Here is a 19,468-nt window from a genome sequence, read left to right as displayed (position 1 = left end):
CATTCTCCCCTATATCTGTTCAGTACCTCATTCTCTCCTATATCTGGTCAGTACCAAATTCTCTGCTCTATCTGGTCAGAACCTCATTCTCTGCTCTATCTGGTCAGTTCCTCATTCTCCCCTATATCTGGTCAGTACCTCATTCTCGGCTCTATCTGGTCAGTACCTCATTATCTCCTATATCTGGTCAGAACCTCATTCTCAGCTCTATCTGGTCAGTACCTCATTCTCAGCTCTATCTGGTCGGTACCTCATTCTCAGCTCTATCTGGTCAGTACCTAATTCTGTCTCTATATGGTCAGCACCTCATTCTCTCCTATATCTGGGCAGTACCTCATTCTCTTCTCAATCTGGTCAGAACCTCATTCTCTTCTCAATCTGGTCAGTACCCAATTATTTCCTCTATCTTGTCACAACCGCTTTCTCTGCTCTATCTGGTCAGTACCTCATTCTCTCCTATATTTGGTCATTATCTCATTCTCAGCTCTATCTGGTCAGTACCTATTTCTCAGCTCTATCTGGTCAGTACCTCATTCTCAGCTCTATCTGGTCAGTACCTCATTCTCTTCTCTATCTGGCCAGTACCTCATTCTCTCCTCTAACTGGCCAGTACCTCATTCTGTCTCTATCTGGTCAGTACCTCATTCTCTCCTATATCTGGTCAGTACCAAATTCTCTGCTCTATCTGGTCAGTACATCATTCTCTGGGGCGGCAGTGTAGCCTAGTGGTTAGAGTGTTGGACTAGTAACTAGAAGGTTGAGAGTTCAAACCCCGAGCTGACAAGGTACAAAATCTGTCGTTCTGCCCCTGAACAGGCAGTTAACCCACTGTTCCCAGGCCGTCATTGAAAATAAGAATTTGTTCTTAACTGACGTGCCTGGTTAAATAAAGGTAAAAATAAAATAAAAAATATCTTGTCAGTACCTCATTCTCTTCTCTATCTGGTCAGAACCTCCTTCTCTTCTCAATCTGGGCAGTACCCAATTATTTCCTATATCTGGTCAGTACCTCATTCTCAGCTCTATCTGGTCAGTACCTCATTCTCAGCTCTATCTGGTCAGTACCTCATTCTCAGCTCTATCTGATCAGTACCTCATTCTCTTCTCTATCTGGTCAGAACCTCATTCTCTTCTCAATCTGGTCAGTACCCAATTATTTCCTATATCTGGTCAGAACTGCATTCTCTGCTCTATCTGATCAGAACCTCATTCTCCCCTATATCTGGTCAGTACCTCATTCTCTCCTATATCTGGTCAGTACCAAATTCTCTGCTCTATCTGGTCAGAACCTCATTCTCTGCTCTATCTGGTCAGTTCCTCATTCTCCCCTATATCTGGTCAGTACCTCATTCTCTCCTATATCTGGTCAGTACCTCATTCTCAGCTCTATCTGGTCAGTACCTAATTCTGTCTCTATATGGTCAGCACCTCATTCTCTCCTATATCTGGGCAGTACCTCATTCTCTTCTCAATCTGGTCAGAACCTCATTCTCTTCTCAATCTGGTCAGTACCCAATTATTTCCTCTATCTGGTCACAACCGCTTTCTCTGCTCTATCTGGTCAGTACCTCATTCTCTCCTATATTTGGTCATTATCTCATTCTCAGCTCTATCTGGTCAGTACCTATTTCTCAGCTCTATCTGGTCAGTACCTCATTCTCAGCTCTATCTGGTCAGTACCTCATTCTCTTCTCTATCTGGCCAGTACCTCATTCTCTCCTCTAACTGGCCAGTACCTCATTCTGTCTCTATCTGGTCAGTACCTCATTCTCAGCTCTATCTGGTCAGTACCTCATTCTCTTCTCTATCTGGCCAGTACCTCATTCTCTCCTCTAACTGGCCAGTACCTCATTCTGTCTCTATCTGGTCAGTACCTCATTCTCTCCTATATCTGGTCAGTACCAAATTCTCTGCTCTATCTGGTCAGTACATCATTCTCTGGGGCGGCAGTGTAGCCTAGTGGTTAGAGCGTTGGACTAGTAACCAGAAGGTTGAGAGTTCAAACCCCGAGCTGACAAGGTACAAAATCTGTCGTTCTGCCCCTGAACAGGCAGTTAACCCACTGTTCCCAGGCCGTCATTGAAAATAAGAATTTGTTCTTAACTGACTTGCCTGGTTAAATAAAGGTAAAAAAAAATATCTTGTCAGTACCTCATTCTCTTCTCTATCTGGTCAGAACCTCCTTCTCTTCTCAATCTGGGCAGTACCCAATTATTTCCTATATCTGGTCAGTACCTCATTCTCAGCTCTATCTGGTCAGTACCTCATTCTCAGCTCTATCTGGTCGGTACCTCATTCTCAGCTCTATCTGGTCAGTACCTAATTCTGTCTCTATATGGTCAGCACCTCATTCTCTCCTATATCTGGGCAGTACCTCATTCTCTTCTCAATCTGGTCAGAACCTCATTCTCTTCTCAATCTGGTCAGTACCCAATTATTACATTTACATTTACATTTAAGTCATTTAGCAGACCGCTTTCTCTGCTCTATCTGGTCAGTACCTCATTCTCTCCTATATTTGGTCATTATCTCATTCTCAGCTCTATCTGGTCAGTACCTATTTCTCAGCTCTATCTGGACAGTACCTCATTCTCAGCTCTATCTGGTCAGTACCTCATTCTCTTCTCTATCTGGCCAGTACCTCATTCTCTCCTCTATCTGGCCAGTACCTCATTCTCTCCTCTATCTGGCCTGTACCTCATTCTGTTTCTATCTGGTCAGTACCTCATTCTCTCCTATATCTGGTCAGTACCAAATTCTCTGTTCTATCTGGTCAGTACATCATTCTCTGGGGCGGCAGTGTAGCCTAGTGGTTAGAGCGTTGGACTAGTAACCAGAAGGTTGAGAGTTCAAACCCCGAGCTGACAAGGTACAAAATCTGTCGTTCTGCCCCTGAACAGGCAGTTAACCCACTGTTCCCAGGCCGTAATTGAAAATAAGAATTTGTTCTTAACTGACTTGCCTGGTTAAATAAAGGTAAAAAAAAATATCTTGTCAGTACCTCATTCTCTTCTCTATCTGGTCAGAACCTCCTTCTCTTCTCAATCTGTGCAGTACCCAATTATTTCCTATATCTGGTCAGTACCTCATTCTCAGCTCTATCTGGTCTCCTCTATCTGGTCAGTACCTCATTCTCAGCTCTATCTGATCAGTACCTCATTCTCTTCTCTATCTGGTCAGAACCTCATTCTCTTCTCAATCTGGTCAGTACCCAATTATTTCCTATATCTGGTCAGAACTGCATTCTCTGCTCTATCTGATCAGAACCTCATTCTCTGCTCTATCTGGTCAGTTCCTCATTCTCTCCTATATCTGGTCAGTACCAAATTCTCTGCTCTATCTGGTCAGAACCTCATTCTCTGCTCTATCTGGTCAGTTCCTCATTCTCCCCTATATCTGGTCAGTACCTCATTCTCTCCTATATCTGGTCAGTACCAAATTCTCTGCTCTATCTGGTCAGAACCTCATTCTCTGCTCTATCTGGTCAGTTCCTCATTCTCCCCTATATCTGGTCAGTACCTCATTCTCGGCTCTATCTGGTCAGTACCTCATTATCTCCTATATCTGGTCAGAACCTCATTCTCAGCTCTATCTGGTCAGTACCTCATTCTCAGCTCTATCTGGTCGGTACCTCATTCTCAGCTCTATCTGGTCAGTACCTAATTCTGTCTCTATATGGTCAGCACCTCATTCTCTCCTATATCTGGGCAGTACCTCATTCTCTTCTCAATCTGGTCAGAACCTCATTCTCTTCTCAATCTGGTCAGTACCCAATTATTTCCTCTATCTTGTCACAACCGCTTTCTCTGCTCTATCTGGTCAGTACCTCATTCTCTCCTATATTTGGTCATTATCTCATTCTCAGCTCTATCTGGTCAGTACCTATTTCTCAGCTCTATCTGGTCAGTACCTCATTCTCAGCTCTATCTGGTCAGTACCTCATTCTCTTCTCTATCTGGCCAGTACCTCATTCTCTCCTCTAACTGGCCAGTACCTCATTCTGTCTCTATCTGGTCAGTACCTCATTCTCTCCTATATCTGGTCAGTACCAAATTCTCTGCTCTATCTGGTCAGTACCTCATTCTCAGCTCTATCTGGTCAGTACCTCATTCTCTTCTCTATCTGGCCAGTACCTCATTCTCTCCTCTAACTGGCCAGTACCTCATTCTGTCTCTATCTGGTCAGTACCTCATTCTCTCCTCTATCTGGCCTGTACCTCATTCTGTTTCTATCTGGTCAGTACCTCATTCTCTCCTATATCTGGTCAGTACCAAATTCTCTGCTCTATCTGGTCAGTACATCATTCTCTGGGGCGGCATTGTAGCCTAGTGGTTAGAGCGTTGGACTAGTAACCAGAAGGTTGAGAGTTCAAACCCCGAGCTGACAAGGTACAAAATCTGTCGTTCTGCCACTGAACAGGCAGTTAACCCACTGTTCCCAGGCCGTCATTGAAAATAAGCATTTGTTCTTAACTGACTTGCCTGGTTAAATAAAGGTAAAAAAAATATATCTTGTCAGTACCTCATTCTCTTCTCTATCTGGTCAGAACCTCCTTCTCTTCTCAATCTGGGCAGTACCCAATTATTTCCTATATCTGGTCAGTACCTCATTCTCAGCTCTATCTGGTCAGTACCTCATTCTCAGCTCTATCTGGTCGGTACCTCATTCTCAGCTCTATCTGGTCAGTACCTAATTCTGTCTCTATATGGTCAGCACCTCATTCTCTCCTATATCTGGGCAGTACCTCATTCTCTTCTCAATCTGGTCAGAACCTCATCCTCTTCTCAATCTGGTCAGTACCCAATTATTACATTTACATTTACATTTAAGTCATTTAGCAGACCGCTTTCTCTGCTCTATCTGGTCAGTACCTCATTCTCTCCTATATTTGGTCATTATCTCATTCTCAGCTCTATCTGGTCAGTACCTATTTCTCAGCTCTATCTGGTCAGTACCTCATTCTCAGCTCTATCTGGTCAGTACCTCATTCTCTTCTCTATCTGGCCAGTACCTCATTCTCTCCTCTAACTGGCCAGTACCTCATTCTGTCTCTATCTGGTCAGTACCTCATTCTCTCCTCTATCTGGCCTGTACCTCATTCTGTTTCTATCTGGTCAGTACCTCATTCTCTCCTATATCTGGTCAGTACCAAATTCTCTGCTCTATCTGGTCAGTACATCATTCTCTGGGGCGGCATTGTAGCCTAGTGGTTAGAGCGTTGGACTAGTAACCAGAAGGTTGAGAGTTCAAACCCCGAGCTGACAAGGTACAAAATCTGTCGTTCTGCCCCTGAACAGGCAGTTAACCCACTGTTCCCAGGCCGTCATTGAAAATAAGAATTTGTTCTTAACTGACTTGCCTGCTTAAATAAAGGTAAAAAAAATATCTTGTCAGTACCTCATTCTCTTCTCTATCTGGTCAGAACCTCCTTCTCTTCTCAATCTGGGCAGTACCCAATTATTTCCTATATCTGGTCAGTACCTCATTCTCAGCTCTATCTGGTCAGTACCTCATTCTCAACTCTATCTGGTCAGTACCTCATTCTCAGCTCTATCTGATCAGTACCTCATTCTCTTCTCTATCTGGTCAGAACCTCATTCTCTTCTCAATCTGGTCAGTACCCAATTATTTCCTATATCTGGTCAGAACTGCATTCTCTGCTCTATCTGATCAGAACCTCATTCTCTGCTCTATCTGGTCAGTTCCTCATTCTCTCCTATATCTGGTCAGTACCAAATTCTCTGCTCTATCTGGTCAGAACCTCATTCTCTGCTCTATCTGGTCAGTTCCTCATTCTCCCCTATATCTGGTCAGTACCTCATTCTCTCCTATATCTGGTCAGAACCTCATCCTCTTCTCAATCTGGTCAGTACCCAATTATTACATTTACATTTACATTTAAGTCATTTAGCAGACCGCTTTCTCTGCTCTATCTGGTCAGTACCTCATTCTCTCCTATATTTGGTCATTATCTCATTCTCAGCTCTATCTGGTCAGTACCTATTTCTCAGCTCTATCTGGTCAGTACCTCATTCTCAGCTCTATCTGGTCAGTACCTCATTCTCTTCTCTATCTGGCCAGTACCTCATTCTCTCCTCTAACTGGCCAGTACCTCATTCTGTCTCTATCTGGTCAGTACCTCATTCTCTCCTCTATCTGGCCTGTACCTCATTCTGTTTCTATCTGGTCAGTACCTCATTCTCTCCTATATCTGTTCAGTACCAAATTCTCTGCTCTATCTGGTCAGTACATCATTCTCTGGGGCGGCAGTGTAGCCTAGTGGTTAGAGCGTTGGACTAGTAACCAGAAGGTTGAGAGTTCAAACCCCCGAGCTGACAAGGTACAAAATCTGTCGTTCTGCCCCTGAACAGGCAGTTAACCCACTGTTCCCAGGCCGTCATTGAAAATAAGAATTTGTTCTTAACTGACTTGCCTGGTTAAATAAAGGTAAAAAAAAAAATATCTTGTCAGTACCTCATTCTCTTCTCTATCTGGTCAGAACCTCCTTCTCTTCTCAATCTGGGCAGAACCCAATTATTTCCTATATCTGGTCAGTACCTCATTCTCAGCTCTATCTGGTCAGTACCTCATTCTCAGCTCTATCTGGTCAGTACCTCATTCTCAGCTCTATCTGGTCAGTACCTCATTCTCAGCTCTATCTGGTCGGTACCTCATTCTCAGCTCTATCTGGTCAGTACCTAATTCTGTCTCTATATGGTCAGCACCTCATTCTCTCCTATATCTGGGCAGTACCTCATTCTCTTCTCAATCTGGTCAGAACCTCATCCTCTTCTCAATCTGGTCAGTACCCAATTATTACATTTACATTTACATTTAAGTCATTTAGCAGACCTATATTTGTCTTTCATTCTGCTCTATCTGGTCAGTACCTCATTCTCTCCTATATTTGGTCATTATCTCATTCTCAGCTCTATCTGGTCAGTACCTATTTCTCAGCTCTATCTGGCCAGTACCTCATTCTCAGCTCTATCTGGTCAGTACCTCATTCTCTTCTCTATCTGGCCAGTACCTCATTCTCTCCTCTAACTGGCCAGTACCTCATTCTGTCTCTATCTGGTCAGTACCTCATTCTCTCCTCTATCTGGCCTGTACCTCATTCTGTTTCTATCTGGTCAGTACCTCATTCTCTCCTATATCTGGTCAGTACCAAATTCTCTGCTCTATCTGGTCAGTACATCATTCTCTGGGGTGGCAGTGTAGCCTAGTGGTTAGAGCGTTGGACTAGTAACCAGAAGGTTGAGAGTTCAAACCCCGAGCTGACAAGGTACAAAATCTGTCGTTCTGCCCCTGAACAGGCAGTTAACCCACTGTTCCCAGGCCGTCATTGAAAATAAGAATTTGTTCTTAACTGACTTGCCTGGTTAAATAAAGGTAAAAAAAAAAATATCTTGTCAGTACCTCATTCTCTTCTCTATCTGGTCAGAACCTCCTTCTCTTCTCAATCTGGGCAGTACCCAATTATTTCCTATATCTGGTCAGTACCTCATTCTCAGCTCTATCTGGTCAGTACCTCATTCTCAGCTCTATCTGGTCAGTACCTCATTCTCAGCTCTATCTGATCAGTACCTCATTCTCTTCTCTATCTGGTCAGAACCTCATTCTCTTCTCAATCTGGTCAGTACCCAATTATTTCCTATATCTGGTCAGAACTGCATTCTCTGCTCTATCTGATCAGAACCTCATTCTCTGCTCTATCTGGTCAGTTCCTCATTCTCTCCTATATCTGGTCAGTACCAAATTCTCTGCTCTATCTGGTCAGAACCTCATTCTCTGCTCTATCTGGTCAGTTCCTCATTCTCCCCTATATCTGGTCAGTACCTCATTCTCAGTACCAAATTCCTATATCTGGTCAGTACCAAATTCTCTGCTCTATCTGGTCAGAACCTCATTCTCTGCTCTATCTGGTCAGTTCCTCATTCTCCCCTATATCTGGTCAGTACCTCATTCTCGGCTCTATCTGGTCAGTACCTCATTCTCAGCTCTATCTGGTCAGTACCTCATTCTCAGCTCTATCTGGTCAGTACCTCATTCTCAGCTCTATCTGGTCAGTACCTCTATCTCTATATGGTCAGCACCTCATTCTCTCCTATATCTGGGCAGTACCTCATTCTCTTCTCAATCTGGTCAGAACCTCATTCTCTTCTCAATCTGGTCAGTACCCAATTATTTCCTCTATCTGGTCACAACCGCTTTCTCTGCTCTATCTGGTTAGTACCTCATTCTCTCCTATATTTGGTCATTATCTCATTCTCAGCTCTATCTGGTCAGTACCTATTTCTCAGCTCTATCTGGTCAGTACCTCATTCTCAGCTCTATCTGGTCAGTACCTCATTCTCTTCTCTATCTGGCCAGTACCTCATTCTCTCCTCTAACTGGCCAGTACCTCATTCTGTCTCTATCTGGTCAGTACCTCATTCTCTCCTCTATCTAGCCAGTACCTCATTCTCGGCTCTATCTGGTCAGTACCTCATTATTTCCTATATCTGGTCAGAACCGCATTCTCTGCTCTATCTGGTCAGTACCTCATTCTCGGCTCTGTCTGGTCAGTACCTCATTCTCAGCTCTATCTCGTCAGTACCTCATTCTCTTCTCTATCTGGCCAGTACCTCATTCTCTCCTCTATCTCACCAGTACCACATTCTGTCTCCATCTGGTCAGTACCTCACTCTCTTCTCTATCTGGTCAGAACCTCATTCTCTTCTCTATCTGGTCAGTACCCAATTATTTCCTATATCTGGTCAGTACCCAATTCTCTGCTATATCTGGTCAGAACCTCATTCTCTGCTCTATCTGGTCAGTACCTCATTCTCTCTTATATCTGGTCAGTACCTCATTCTCTGCTCTATCTGGTCAGTACCAAATTCTCTGCTCTATCTGGTCAGAACCTCATTCTCTGCTATTTCTGGTCAGTACCTCAATCTCTCCTATATCTGGTCAGTACCTCATACTCGGCTCTATCTGGTCAGTACCTCATTATCTCCTATATCTGGTCAGAACCTCATTCTCTGCTCAATCTGGTCAGTACCTCATTCTCAGCTCTATCTGGTCAGTACCTCATTCTCAGCTCTATCTGGTCAGTACCTCATTCTCACCTCTATCTGGTCAGTACCTCATTCTCTGCTCTATCTGGTCAGTACCTCATTCTCACCTCTATCTGGTCAGTACCTCATTCTCACCTCTATCTGGTCAGTACCTCATTCTCAGCTCTATCTGGTCAGTACCTAATTCTCAGCTCTATCTGGTCAGTACCTCATTCTCTCCTCTATTTGGTCAGTACCTCATTCTCAGCTCTATCTGGTCAGTACCTCATTCTCAGCTCTATCTGGTCAGTACCTAATTCTCAGCTATATCTGGTCAGTACCTAATTCTCAGCTCTATCTGGTCAGTACCTCATTATCTCCTCTATCTGGTCAGTACCTCATTCTCTGCTGTATCTGGTCAGTATGAGACTGTTTGTGGCACCCTCTCCATCATCTATGTTTACAGTAACTACCCATGATTTGCCATATTCAAATTACAATGGCATGACTGACACTCAATCCAAAAGTTTTTTTCTCACTCACCGGTATCTGAGAGGTTAGCTATAAATGGTTAGTCTCTCTCTCTCTCTCTCTCTCTCTCTCTCTCTCAAACATTACACTCACTCAATAGATATGGGGGTTTATCAAAATTGGGTTTGTTTTCTAATTCTTTGTGGGTCTGTGTAGTCTGATGGGAATATGTGTCTCTAATATGGTCATATATTTGGCAGGAGGTTAGGAAGTGCAGCTCAGTTTCCACCTTATTTTGTGGGCAATGTGCACATAGTCTCTATTCTTTTGAGAGCCAAGTCTGCCTTCAACAGCCTTTCTCAATAGCAAGGATATTCTCACTGAGTTTGTACATAGTCAACGCTTTCCTTAAGTTGGGTCAGTCACAGTGGTCAGGTAATCTGCCACTGTGTACACACTGTTTAGGGCCAAATACCATTCTAGTTTTCTCCATTTTTTTGTTAATTCTTTCCAATGTGTCATGTAATTCTCTTTTTGTTTTATCATGATTTGGTTGGGTCCCCTTTGTGTTGCTGCACTGGGGCTCTGTGGGTTCAGTTTGTGTTTGGACCAGCTTGCTTAGGGGACTTTTCTCCAGGTTCATCTCTCTGTAGTTGATGGCTTTGTTATGGAAAGTTTTGGAATCTCTTCCTTTTAGGTGGTTTGTAGAATTTAACGGCTCTTTTCTGGATTTTGATCATTAGCGGGTATTGGCCCAATTCTGCTCTGCATACATTATTTGGTGTTTTACCTTGTACATAGAAGATATTTTTTGCTGAATTCTGCATGCAGAGTCTCAATGAGCGGACCCCAGGCCTCCCAACCATAAAGGGCAATGGGTTCTTTAACTTATTCAAGATCTTTCGCCAGATCGTAATTGGTATGTTGAATTTTATGTTCCTTTTGATGGCATAGAATGCCCTCCTTGCCTTGTCTCTCAGATCGTTCACAGCTTTGTTTAAGTTACCTGTGGCGCTTATGTTTAGGCCAAGATATGTATTGTTTTTGTGTGTGCTCTAGGGCAACAGTGTCTAGATGAAATTTGTATTTGTGGTCCTGGCAACTGGACCTTTTCTGGAACACCATTATTTTTTTGTCTTAATGAGATCTACTGTCCGTCCCCAGGTCTGACATAATCTGTGCAGAAGATCTATGTGCTGCTGTAGGCTCTCCTTAGTTGGGGACAGAACCACCAGATCATCAGCAAACAGTAGACATTTGACTTCAGATTCTAGTCGGGTTCGGTTGGGTGCTGCCCTCGCCAAAATGTTTATATATATGTTGAAGAGGGTGGGGCTCAAGCTGCATCCCTGTCTCACCCCACGGCCCTGCGGAAGAAATGTGTGTTTTTTTGCCAAACTTAACCACACACTTGTTGTTTGTGTACATGGATTTTGTAAAGTGGTATGTTTCTCCCCCAACACCACTTTCCATCAATTTGTATAGGAAACCCTCATGCCAAATTGAATCAATAGCTTTTTTGAAATCAACAAAACATGAGAAGACTTTGCCTTTGTTTTGTTTTGTTTGTTTGTCAATTTGTGTGGGCAGGGTGAATAAGTGGTCTGTCATTGGTAAAAAAAAATGCCATTTGCTCAGTACATTGTTTTCACTGAGGAAATGTATGAGTCTGCTGGTAATGATAATTCAGAGGTTTTTCCAAAGGTTTTTGTTGACGCATATCCCACTGTAGTTATTGGGTTCAAATTTGTCTCCACTTTTGTGGATTGGGGTGATCAGTTCTTGGTTCCAAATATTGGGGAAGATGCCAGAGCTGAGGATGATATATAAGTATAGCCAATTGGAATTTTTGGTCTCTCTCACTTTCTCTTGCTCTCTCTCGCTCTCAGGTTTGTAACCAGTCTGGTGTACTATGGGGTGAGTCTAAACGTGGGTAACTTTGGTCTGGACATCTATCTGACCCAGCTGATCTTTGGCATTGCTGAGCTCCCTGCCCGACTGGGCTCCCTGCCCCTCATAGAACACTTTGGACGGAGGATGTGTCAGGCCATCGCCCTGTTCTTTGGAGGCACAGCCTGTCTTGTTCTTCTAGCTGTTCCAGATGGTAAAATCAATATTTTATGAAAGTAGATTTTTATGCTGTTATTTTAATACTTTTCACATTATTAAGGTTGTTTTAACACTTGAAGATGGAATCCACATTTGTTGAAACAGCGCCACTCATTTGCCCCAGCACTTTTGTTGATAAACAACGTTGAGGAACGTCCGGCAGCGGTACATATTCTGATTAACAGAGTAGTGGAGCATCCACAGCGGTACAAATTCTGAGTTGAAAATCTGCCACCCCTAGGAAAAAAACCAGGAAGTGGAATTTTTCAGGTTTTTGCCTGCTATATGAGTTCTGTTATACTCACAGACATAATTCAAACAGTTTTAGAAACTTCAGAGTGTTTTCTATCCAATACTAATAATAATATGCATATATTAGCAACTGAGACTGAGGAGCTGGCCGTTTATAATGGGCACCTTTTCATCCAAGCTACTCAATAATGCCCCTGCAGCCATAACAAGTTATTTGTTGTAATATCACAAACGACTGTTTCACCAATTAAGGATTCTAGCTTTAAGTGTTATTTTCTAAACACTTTTGACACTCAACACACTATTATTTAAAAAATATATGTGCTAGTTTTAATTCTTAAGCACCTGTAACACTTTTGTAATTCAATCCGTTTAACAGATTCTCTGTCTGATTGTTTCTCCTCCCTCAGACATGCCAGTAGTGACGACAGTCATAGCCGTGTCAGGGAAATTTGCCCTGGCTGCCTCCTTCACCATCATTTATGTTTACACAGCAGAGCTCTATCCCACTGTAGTGAGGTATGTTTACACAGCTGAGCTCTATCCCACTGTAGTGAGGAATGTTTACACAGCTGAGCTCTATCCCACTGTAGTGAGGTATGTTTACACAGCTGAGCTCTATCCCACTGTTGTGAGGTATGTTTATTACAGCTGAGCTCTATCCCACTTGTAGTGAGTTATGTTTACACAGCTGAGCTCTATCCCACTGTATTGAGGTATGTTTACACAGCTGAGCTCTATCCCACTGTAGTGAGGTATGTTTATTACAGCTGAGCTCTATCCCACTGTAGTGAGGTGTGTTCATTACAGCTGAGCTCTATTCCACTATAGAGAGGTATGTTCATTACAGCTGAGCTCTATCACACTGTAGTGAGGTATGTTTACACAGCTGAGCTCTATCCCACTGTAGTGAGGGATGTTTACACAGCTGAGCTCTATCCCACTGTAGTGAGGTATGTTTACACAGCTGAGCTCTATCCCACTGTAGTGAGGAATGTTTACACAGCTGAGCTCTATCCCACTGTAGTGAGGTATGTTTACACAGCTGAGCTCTATCCCACTGTTGTGAGGTATGTTTATTACAGCTGAGCTCTATCCCACTTGTAGTGAGGTATGTTTATTACAGCTGAGCTCTATCCCACTGTAGTGAGGTGAGATGTTCATACTGCTAAAACACATTGGCTGGAACACACACAGATACAGGCCTAAACGTTTCAACATACTTACTTACATGGGTGCAGGCAGCAATCGGTACAGAGAACTTAGTTTTACTTGCATTTTAAAGCAGTTGAGGCCTTGGAAGGAGTTTTGTATGGCGTTGAAGATTGTTTGGAGGTTTGTTAGCACAGTGTCCAAAGAAGGGCCAGATGTATACAGAATGGTGTCGTCTGCTTAGAGGTGGATGTTTGTTTATTCCATGTGTAACTCTGTGTTGTTGTTTTTGTCACACTGCTTTGCTTTATCTTGGCCATGTCACAGTTGCAAATGAGAACTTGTTCTCAACTAGCTTACCTGGTTAAATAAAGGGGAAATAAAAAATAAAAACAGAATCACCAGCAGCAAGAGCGACATCATTGATGTATACAGAGAAGAGAGTCTGCCCGAGAATTGAACCCTGTGGCACCCCTATAGAGACTGTCAGAGGTCCAGACAACAGCCCCCGATTTGACACACTGAACTCTATCTGAGAAGTAGTTGGTGAACCAGGCGAGGCAATCATTTGAGAATCCAAGGCTATTGAGTCTGCCGATAAGAATAGGGTTGATTGACAGAATCGAAAGCCTTGGCCAGGTCGATGAAGACGGCTGCACAGTGCTGTCTTTTATCGATGGCGGTTTTGATATCGCTTAGGACCTTGAGTGTGGCTGAGGTGCACCCATGCTGCAGGGGGTGCTGAGATGTTGGCCGGGGTAGGGGTAGCCAGGTGGAAAGCTTGGCCAGCCATCAAAAATGCTTATTGAAATGATTGATTATCGTAGATTTATCGGTGGTGACAGTGTTTCCTATCATCACTGCAGTGGGCAGCTGGGAGGAGGTGCTCTTATTCTCCATGGACTTTACAGTGTCCCAAAACATTTTGGAATTAGTGCTACAGGATGCAAATGTATTTTTGAAAAAGCTAGCCTTAGCTTTCCTAACTGACTGAGTGCATTGGTTCCTGACTTCCCTGAAAAGTTGGATATCGCAGGGTCTATTCGATGCTATTGCAGTCCGCCACAGGATGTTTTTGTACTGGTCAAGGGCAGTCAAGTCGGGTGAACCAAGGGCTATATCTGTTCTTAGTTCTACATTTCTTGAATGGGGCATGCTTATTTAAGATGGTGAGGAAAGCAATTTAAAGGAGCACCCAGGCATCCTCTACTGACGGAATGAGATCAATATCCTTCCAGGATACCCGGGCCAGGTCGATTAGAAAGGCCTGCTCGGAGAAGTGTTTTAGGGAGCGTTTGACAGTGATGAGGGTTGGTCGGTTTACCGCAGACCCATTACGCACGCAGGCAATGAATGCTGAGGTCCTGGTTGAAAACAGCAATGGTGTATATAGAGGGAAAGTTGGTCAGGGTGATATCTAAGAGGGTTACGTATTTAGGTTCCTTGATAATTTGTGCGATTGAGGGCATGTAGCTTAGATTGTAGGACGGCCGGTGTGTTAAATAAGCATGTCCCAGTTTAGGTCACCTAACAGTGCAAACTCTGACGATAGATGGGCGGCAATCAATTCACATATGGTGTCCAGTGAACAGCTGGGGGCTTAAGGGGGTCTATAACAAGCGGCAACGGTGAGAAACTTGTTTCTGGAAATTTTTAAAAGTAGAAGCTCGAATTGTTTGAGCACAGACCTGGATAGTATGACAGATCTCAGGATATCTCTGCAGTAGATTGCAACTCCGCCCCCTCTGGCAGTTCTATCTTGTCAGAAAATGTTATAGTTAGGGATGAAAATTTCTGGATTTTTGGTGGCCTTCCTAAGCCAGGATTCAGACACGGCTAGGACATCCAGGTAGGCGGAGTGTGCTAAAGCAGTGAATAAAACAAACTTAGGGAGAAGGCTTCTGATGTTAACATGCATGAAACCATTGCTTTTACGGTTACCGAAGTCAACAAATGAAAGCACCTGGGGAATGGGAGTGGAGCTAAGGGCTGCAGGGCTGGGTTAATTTCAGCATCACCAGAGGAACAGAGGACAGAGGAACAGAGGACTGGTCAATCTGGACCCTCTATTTCTGAAACTATCCGCCGCCATTGTCGCAACCCCTATTACCAGCCTGTTCAACCTCTCTTTCATATCGTCTGAGATCCCCAAGGATTGGAAAGCTGCCGCAGTCATCCCCCTCTTCAAACGGGGAGACACCCTGGACCCAAACTGTTACAGACCTATATCCATTCTGCCTTGCCTATCTAAGGTCTTCGAAAGCCAAGTCAACAAACAGGTCACTGACCATCTCGAATCCCACCGTACCTTCTCCGCTATGCAATCTGGTTTCCGAGCCGGTCACGGGTGCACCTCAGCCACACTCAAGGTACTAAACGACATCATAACCGCCATCGATAAAAGACAGTACTGTGCAGCCGTCTTTATCGACCTTGCTAAGGCTTTCGACTCTGTCAATCACCATATTCTTATCGGCAGACTCAGTAGCCTCGGTTTTTCGGATGACTGCCTTGCCTGGTTCACCAATTACTTTGCAGACAGAGTTCAGTGTGTCAAATCGGAGGGCATGCTGTTCGGTCCTCTGGCAGTCTCTATGGGGGTGCCACAGGGTTCAATTCTCGGGCCGACTCTTTTCTCTGTATATATCAATGATGTTGCTCTTGCTGCGGGCGATTCCCTGATCCACCTCTACGCAGACGACACCATTCTATATACTTTCGGCCCGTCATTGGACACTGTGCTATCTAACCTCCAAACGAGCTTCAATGCCATACAACACTCCTTCCGTGGCCTCCAACTGCTCTTAAACGCTAGTAAAACCAAATGCATGCTTTTCAACCGATCGCTGCCTGCACCCGCATGCCCGACTAGCATCACCACACTGGATGGTTCCGACCTTGAATATGTGGACACCTATATGTACCTTGGTGTCTGGCTAGACTGCAAACTCTCCTTCCATACCCATATCAAACATCTCCAATCGAAAATCAAATCAAGAGTCGGCTTTCTATTCCGTAACAAAGCCTCCTTCACTCACGCTGCCAAGCTTACCCTGGTAAAACTGACTATCCTACCGATCCTCGACTTCGGCGATGTCATCTACAAAATTGCTTCCAACACTCTTCTCAGCAAACTGGATGCAGTTTATCACAGTGCCATCCGTTTTGTCACTAAAGCACCTTATACTACCCACCACTGCGACTTGTATGCTCTAGTCGGCTGGCCCTCGCTACATATTCGTTGCAAGACTCACTGGCTCCAGGTCATCTACAAGGCCATGCTAGGTAAAGCTCCGCCTTATCTCAGTTCACTGGTCACGATGGCAACACCCATCCGTAGCACGCGCTCCAGCAGGTGTATCTCACTGATCATCCCTAAAGCCAACACCTCATTCGGCCGCCTTTCGTTCCAGTACTCTGCTGCCTGTGACTGGAACGAATTGCAAAAATCGCTGAAGTTGGAGACCTTTATCTCCCTCACCAATTTCAAACATCAGCTATCTGAGCAGCTAACCGATCACTGCAGCTGTACATAATCTACTGGTAAATAGCCCACCCATTTTCACCTACCTCATCCCCACAGTTTTTATTTATTTACTTTTCTGCTCTTTTGCACACCAATATCTCTACCTGTACATGATCATCTGATCATTTATCACTCCAGTGTTAATCTGCAATATTGTAATTATTTGCCTACCTCCTCATGCCTTTTGCACACATTGTATATAGACTCCCCTTTTTCCTACTGTGTTATTGACTTGTTAATTGTTTACTCCATGTGTAACTCTGTGTTGTCTGTTCACACTGCTATGCTTTATCTTGGCCAGGTCGCAGTTGCAAATGAGAACTTGTTCTCAACTAGCCTACCTGGTTAAATAAAGGTGAAATAAAATAAAAATAAATAAATAAATAGTGCGTTCGGAACAGAGAGTAAAAGGAGCAGATTTCTGGGCACAGAAGAATAGATTCAAGGCATAATGTACAGATAAGGGTATGGTAGGATGTGAATACAGTGGAGATAAGCCTGGTATTGAGTGACGATGAGAGAGGTTTTGTCTCTAGAGGCACCATTTAAGCCAGGTGTGGTCATTGCATTTGTGGGGGTGGAACAAAATGGCTAGCTAAGTCATATTGAGCAGAGCTGGAGGCTCTACAGTGAAATAAGACAATAATCACTAACCAAAACAGCAATAGACAAGGCATATTGACATAAGGGAGAGGCATGGGTTTCCGAGTGAGCATAGGGTCCAGTGAGTAGCTAGGCGAGCTGGAGACACGATGATTCAGACAGCTAGCGGGCCGGGGATAGCATCTTGAATTTTCTGACAGGTCTGAACTTCCTGATCTGTGTATTGTCTTGCAGACAGAACGGAGTGGGTCTGAACTCCATGTGTATTGTCTTGCAGACAGAACGGACTGGGTCTGAACTCCATGTGTATTGTCTTGCAGACAGAACGGAGTGGGTCTGAACTCCATGTGTATTGTCTTGCAGACAGAACGGAGTGGGTCTGAACTCCATGTGTGCCCGTGTGGCTGGCATCCTTGCCCCCTGATTAGACTGCTGGAGGTGTATCACTATTCCATCCCTATGTTGATCTATGGCATCCTGCCCTTCCTGGGTGGAGGCCTCTGCTTCATGCTGCCTGAGACACTCAACACTGAGCTACAAGACCACACTGAACCACAGGAGAAGGACTCAGTGTGAGTATCAGTCTGGATGGATGGATGGATGGATGGATGGATGGATGAGAGAGCAAATGGATAGAAGGATGTTATATTTCTGAGACCTCCTTGAAGCAGTCTGGTTCAGAGTGCTTATATTGTCGTAATTTCAACTGTGTTGATATCAAGATTTAGCATTTCCACTGGAATAAATTATTTCAAATGGTGTATTTCTGCAAGTAGATTGCTTACGTGTTATTTTTGATTCTAGAACTCCTGAGAAGTTGAATCTTGAAAATGGACTCAGTCATGTAGAGGATAAGACAGAAGAAACAATGATCACAAAAATGTAAATGATTATCACTGTTTTATAATATCTTGAGCTTTACATAGCGTATGTGATTGTTTTGATTATTATCAATATCAAGTAGATCTCCTAAATGGTCAATCAAAACATTCGATTGCTATTCAGATCTCATACTATTTTGTGAGAGAGACATTTTGTAAACATAACTATTTTGTATTAATCAAATTATAAAATACATTATTTATATCACAAAAACATTTTGATATAGTTGAACATTTCTAAATAAAAATACAAATGATAAAATATATGTTTGTATAAATTACTGCTTCGGTTCCAAATACATTTCCTTTATGTTTTTACAGTAGACAGTTTGAGCTTTTGGAGCAGACTGTTGGAGCTAAATTAGACTGTTGGAGCAGACTGTTGGAGCTAAATTAGACTTTGGAGTAGACTGTTGGAGCTAAATTAGACTGTTGGAGCAGACTGTTGGAGCTAAATTAGACTGTTGGAGCAGACTGTTGGAGCTAAATTAGACTTTTGGAGCAGACTGTTGGAGCTAAATGAGACTGTTGGAGCAAAATTAGACTGTTGGAGCAGACTGTTGGAGCTAAATTAGACTTTTGGAGCAGACTGTTGGAGCTAGATTAGACTTTTGGAGCAGACTGTTGGAGCTAGATTAGACTTGGAGTAGACTGTTGGAGCTAGATTAGACTTTTGGAGGAGACTGTTGGAGCTAAATTAGACTTTTGGAGCAGACTGTTGGAGCTAGATTAGACTGTTGGAGCAGACTGCTGGAGCTAAATTAGACTTTTGGAGCTAAATTAGACTGTTGGAGCTAAATTAGACTTTTGGAGCAGACTGTTGGAGCTAAATTAGACTGTTGGAGCAGACTGTTGGAGCTAAATTAGACTTTTGGAGCAGACTGTTGGAGCTAAATGAGACTGTTGGAGCAAAATTAGACTGTTGGAGCAGACTGTTGGAACTAAATTAGACTTTTGGAGCAGACTGTTGGAGCTAGATTAGACTTTTGGAGCAGACTGTTGGAGCTAGATTAGACTTGGAGTAGACTGTTGGAGCTAGATTAGACTTTTGGAGGAGACTGTTGGAGCTAAATTAGACTTTTGAAGCAGACTGTTGGAGCTAGATTAGACTGTTGGAGCAGACTGCTGGAGCTAAATTAGACTGTTGGAGCTAAATTAGACTGTTGGAGTAGATTGTTGGAGCTAAATTAGACTGCTGGAGCAAAATTAGACTTTTGGAGCTAAATTAGACTTTTGGAGCAGACTGTTGGAGCTACAGTAGACTTTTGGAGCAGACTGTTGGAGCTAAATTAGACTGTTGGAGCTAAATTAGACTGTTGGAGTAGATTGTTGGAGCTAAATTAGACTGCTGGAGCAAAATTAGACTTTTGGAGCTAAATTAGACTTTTGGAGCAGACTGTTGGATCTAAATTAGACTTTTGGAGCAGACTGTT

The 19,468-nt window shown here is 43.4% G+C and overlaps 1 protein-coding gene across 1 annotated transcript in view; it reads left to right on the top strand.

Moving 5' to 3' along the window:
* Positions 1-18,288, top strand: part of slc22a13b (solute carrier family 22 member 13b) — a 39,662-nt gene extending 21,374 nt beyond the window's left edge. The window contains 5 exon segments of the mRNA XM_064949701.1: positions 11,402-11,616; positions 12,284-12,392; positions 17,518-17,567; positions 17,570-17,726; positions 17,959-18,288. Of these exon segments, the coding sequence (XP_064805773.1) occupies positions 11,402-11,616; positions 12,284-12,392; positions 17,518-17,567; positions 17,570-17,726; positions 17,959-18,040 (613 nt within the window). The 3' untranslated portion in view covers positions 18,041-18,288.
* The last annotated feature ends 1,180 nt before the right edge of the window (positions 18,289-19,468 follow it).

Source organism: Oncorhynchus masou, chromosome 30 (genome assembly GCF_036934945.1).
Source record: "Oncorhynchus masou masou isolate Uvic2021 chromosome 30, UVic_Omas_1.1, whole genome shotgun sequence".
NCBI lineage: Eukaryota > Metazoa > Chordata > Actinopteri > Salmoniformes > Salmonidae > Oncorhynchus > Oncorhynchus masou.
The sequence above is the reverse complement of the archived record's forward strand: the minus strand, read 5'-3'. Positions and strand labels throughout refer to the sequence as shown.